Source organism: Maniola jurtina, chromosome 1 (genome assembly GCF_905333055.1).
Source record: "Maniola jurtina chromosome 1, ilManJurt1.1, whole genome shotgun sequence".
NCBI classification, from domain to species: Eukaryota; Metazoa; Arthropoda; class Insecta; order Lepidoptera; family Nymphalidae; genus Maniola; species Maniola jurtina.
This window is the reverse complement of record NC_060029.1, coordinates 17,309,339-17,313,524: the sequence shown is the minus strand read 5'-3', so window position 1 is coordinate 17,313,524 and position 4,186 is coordinate 17,309,339. Positions and strand designations below refer to the sequence as shown.

General features: G+C 49.9%; 1 protein-coding gene across 1 annotated transcript; it reads left to right on the top strand.

The window, feature by feature from the left end:
* The first annotated feature begins 723 nt into the window (after positions 1-723).
* On the top strand, positions 724-2,679 carry LOC123867474. The gene has a single exon (XM_045909522.1). It carries the CDS (start codon positions 724-726, stop codon positions 2,677-2,679), a length of 1,956 nt encoding a protein of 651 aa, XP_045765478.1.
* The last annotated feature ends 1,507 nt before the right edge of the window (positions 2,680-4,186 follow it).

The window sequence follows — 4,186 nt, the reverse complement described above, 5'->3', positions numbered from 1 at the left end:
CAAAATCGCGTGTGTGCTTGTGAGGTTGTGGGAGGGGGAAGATATCTGGAGGTATTTGCTGCTGGGCGGGAACTACCTCCTGCCTAGGGAGTCAGACTGGGACAATACTCGCCGTGTGAAGGCGGTTTTCAACTGTTCAAGGTATATACGAGCTATTTTATTTTGGGCGTGTCGGGGTATTTAGGGGTGCAAGGTCCGCTGGCTTTCTTAATTTTAAGCGGCCACGAACTAACTCGCCGACTGTAATACCGCGACAAATCACAAACAGCTTCGTATTTGAACCAAGGGACGTAGGCCAAAAGCGTGGGCCCCCTTTAAAGCCCCCGACGGCGAGTAGATTACTTACCCTCTGCCCCCTGGTGCATCACTTCAATTTATTCAGCCCATAGTTCTAGTTTCAGCCCATTAGCGCCCCTGGATTGATTCACTTAAGGGGGTGTTTTTTGGGGCTGGGAAATTCTCTTCCCCGAAGGGCCCCTAAGCCCGCAGCTTCCAATCTCTTACAGTTAGCCCCCGAGTTCGGGCCTTGGACTTGACGAGCACTATCCTTCGGCCCATCACACTCGACCAAACGCGACTGTAACGACCCCTTGACCTTTGTGTCCCCGGATTCCGATCGGTCTTTAAAACATTCTTGACGAAATTACCTTAAAATCGCGAGCGTGACGGTGCGCTACGGCGCCAAATAAAAACCGATTTTATTAGTAGCTATTTTACTACTAGATGTCTGCAACAACATCGTCGAGCGTCAGCGGGCGGGCGACGGCGAAGCCGTGCTCGCCAGCAAAACAAACAAGGAGGCTTGCCTCTATGGTACGTAGAGCTAATACCAAGACTTCCAAGGGAATGGCCTCCTCAAAACGGCCAGAGCGGGACCCTACGCCTGAGCAAGCCCCGCCTCTCAGGCTGAGGATCCCTGCCCCTTCGGAGGAGGACACCGACCGAGACGGAGGCACGTGCACCTCATCACCTGGTAGCGTTGGCTTTGAGAGCGCAGCTGAATCTCCAGTGGCTCAGGCGATAGGCGACTCCACAGAAGGGATCCCTAGTTCCGCAGAGTTCAGGAGTGCGGAAAGCTCTCCACAAACTGAGGGCAGTAGGGCGCGCAGAGGTAGTGAAGGTGACATTTTTCACACCACCTCTACTCCAACTCCGATAATAGAACCTGGGACGTCACCGGCCAAGCCACGGTCGGAGTCTTCCTTGCTGCGTATCAGAGCGCAGCTGAGAGCAGCGGCTGCAGCCGAGATAGAATGCAGTGTCCGGCAAGCCGAGGAGCCGGCAGATGAGGCAAGGGATGACTCCTTCATGTCGGATCTGTCGGCCGTCGGTGGAGGGGCGCTGCATGACATGCCTCGCCTTGCTAATACCCTCCTTCAGAAAACAAAAACCAGGCTGGAGGAGAGTAGAAACTTGCATAGAGACATCAGGGAGGATGTCATTAGCGGCTTGCACGGCCTCCAAGAAATGATCTTGCGCTTGGCAGACTCTCGTAACCGACATATTGCTGAAAAAGAAAAACAGCGGGCCGGATACGAGCGACGGCTAGCGCAAATGGAGGCCAAGCACGGTGCCTCACTCCTGGAAGTAGACAAAAGACATCTGGAGCTGATGGCTGAGGCTAAGCTCAAAATAGAGCACACGTTTAAAGAAGTCGAGGCAGTCAGACACTTGGTTTATGAGTTACAGGACCAGGTAAAGAAATATAGTGTGGGAACCGACCCAACGGCGCCATGCCCCGTCCTGGAGATGCGCAGGGTCCAAGAGGACATAGCAGCACTAAGATTGGACGTGGGAACGCTCACTATGACCCTTGAGGAGAATAAGGTGCAAGAACCAAGGGTCACTGAGCAACCGCAAGGAGCACCGTGGGCCCAGAAAACATTTGCAACAATACTGAAAACACCTAAGCCGTCGACGCAGCCAGGGCCGAATTTCCCTCTGCTGGTGGAGTCCGCCGACCCCCGGGATACCAGTGACGACGTAGTTAAAGCAATTAAATCAAGCGTAGACGTCATTGGACTAGGGGTTGGGGTCAGCTCCATCAGGAGACGGAAAAACCAAAAAGTGGTCCTGACCTGCGACTCAGCTGAAGGCAGGTCTAAGCTGCAAACAGCGCTGAAAGACGCCTCTCAAAAGTTAACTGTGGCGCAAATTACAACCAAACGCCCGCTCCTAAGGCTTCCAGGGGTCATTAACGACACTTCGGATGCACAGGTGGTGGAAGCGATCATGAGGCAAAATACAGGGACTCTGGGGGAAGCAGTGTTGCTGAATGAAAATATCAAAGTAGTGAGGAGAACTAAAGGGAGAACCAAAGACATTAGTAATGTCATAATCGAGGTCTCCCCTGGTCTCTATAAAACTCTCCTGGACATGAGATTGAGAATTGGCTATCAGGTGATTGTAGCACAAGACCAATCACCGATAGTCCAGTGCTACAAGTGCATGGGCTTTGGGCACTTCTCGAAGGAGTGCCGGGGTGAGGAGTCGTGCGGACATTGCGCGGGAAGTCACGACACGCGGCACTGTCCGAGAAGGGCGGAAACCCCTATTTGCATAAACTGCTCAAACAAAGGGGAAAAGCCAGAGACCTGCACCCACGGAGCTTATAGTCAAAGCTGCCCGGAATGGCAGAAATGGGACCGAATAGCTAGAAGTTCGGTCTCATATTGCTGATACGGGCAGCCAGGACAATAACGAGGGAGTATTAGACTCACAGCTCTCAGAACCTCAGAGCCCTAGCTCTACTACTAGGGGAATTGATCAACTAAAAGTAGCGCAAATAAACTTGGGCAGGGGATATGCTGCCCAAAAAGAATGCCTTCAAGCTGCTTACGACCTCCAAATCGCTATTTTATTAGTTCAAGAACCGTATGTGGGCTCGGACGCACAAATTAAATGTAACTGCAGAGTTATCCAGAAAGACACCATGGACCGATCCAAACCAGTTAAGTCGGCAGTTCTTGTCACTGACCGTAGCTTACACTTAATCGTGAATCCAGAATTAATTACGGAGAATATTGTGGCATGCAAGGCTAGGGTTAACGGTGTCCTGGTAGGCTTTGTCTCCGTCTATCTAGAAAAAGATGCGGACATTGATATGGACCTAGACTTCATCGCGACAGTGGTCAATAACCTCGGTACGCCGAATATCATCATCGGTGGCGATATCAATGCTAGGAGTCCCTGGTGGGGCTGTGAGGAGGAAGACGCTAGGGGCTCTGCTGTGATCCAATCTCTAGCTCGCTTCAACCTGACTGTCTTAAATGAAGGCAATGAACCAACCTTCTTTGCGATCAGAAACAACCGAATATACAGTAGCATAGTGGACGTGACCTTTGCGAGCCATGAACTACTACACAAAGTCAATAATTGGCATGTCGATTTACAAATGGTCACGCTATCTGACCATAGAGGCATCCAATTCAATCTGACCTTTGACAGAAACAAGTCCGGTAAGGCCCAAAGGAATTCTACCAGAAGATACAACACATCTAAAGCGGACTGGGGAGCGTTCACTGCTGCCTTGAATTCTCAACTGGCTGAAGGATCAATTAACATTGAAAATATTCAAAGGATACAAACTACGGCTGAACTGGAGGACCTAGTCTCTATCTACGTAAATAGTATTGAAAAGGCCTGTGAGATGACTATCCCCAGGATTTCAGCCAGTGTAAAATTAGGTAAGAGTGAATGGTGGACACCAGCGCTCACGTATAAAAAAGCAGAAGGTAAGAGTGAATGGTGGACACCAGCGCTCACGTATAAAAAAGCAGAAGTTCTAAGGAGGAGGCGAAAGATCTCCAAATCAAATCCACGAAGGAGACCTTTTGTAGTGGATGAGTATCTTACAGCCCTGGCGGAATACAAGGAACAGATCCTGAATACAATAACCAGCAGCTGGAAGAATTTTTGTACTCGTCAGCACAAGGATACCATGTGGCAGAACATCTATCGTATACTCAAAAAGGATAGTAAGCACAGTGAAGATAAATTGCTGAGATCTCCTACAACAGATACAATTTTGGACCCCCAACAGTCTGCGGATTTGCTAGCAGAAACTTTCTACCCACTTGATGATGCCTCTTCAGATTCGACCGTGCAAAGTTCATTTAGAAATAAGGTAAAACAGCAGATTCAGGGGATTATAGAAAACGGACAGAAGTGCATTATCAATTTCACT

Coding starts and splice junctions, on each gene's coding strand:
- LOC123867474 (XM_045909522.1), top strand. CDS start 724: ATGTCTGCAACAACATCGTCGAGCGTCAGCGGGCGGGCGACGGCGAAG.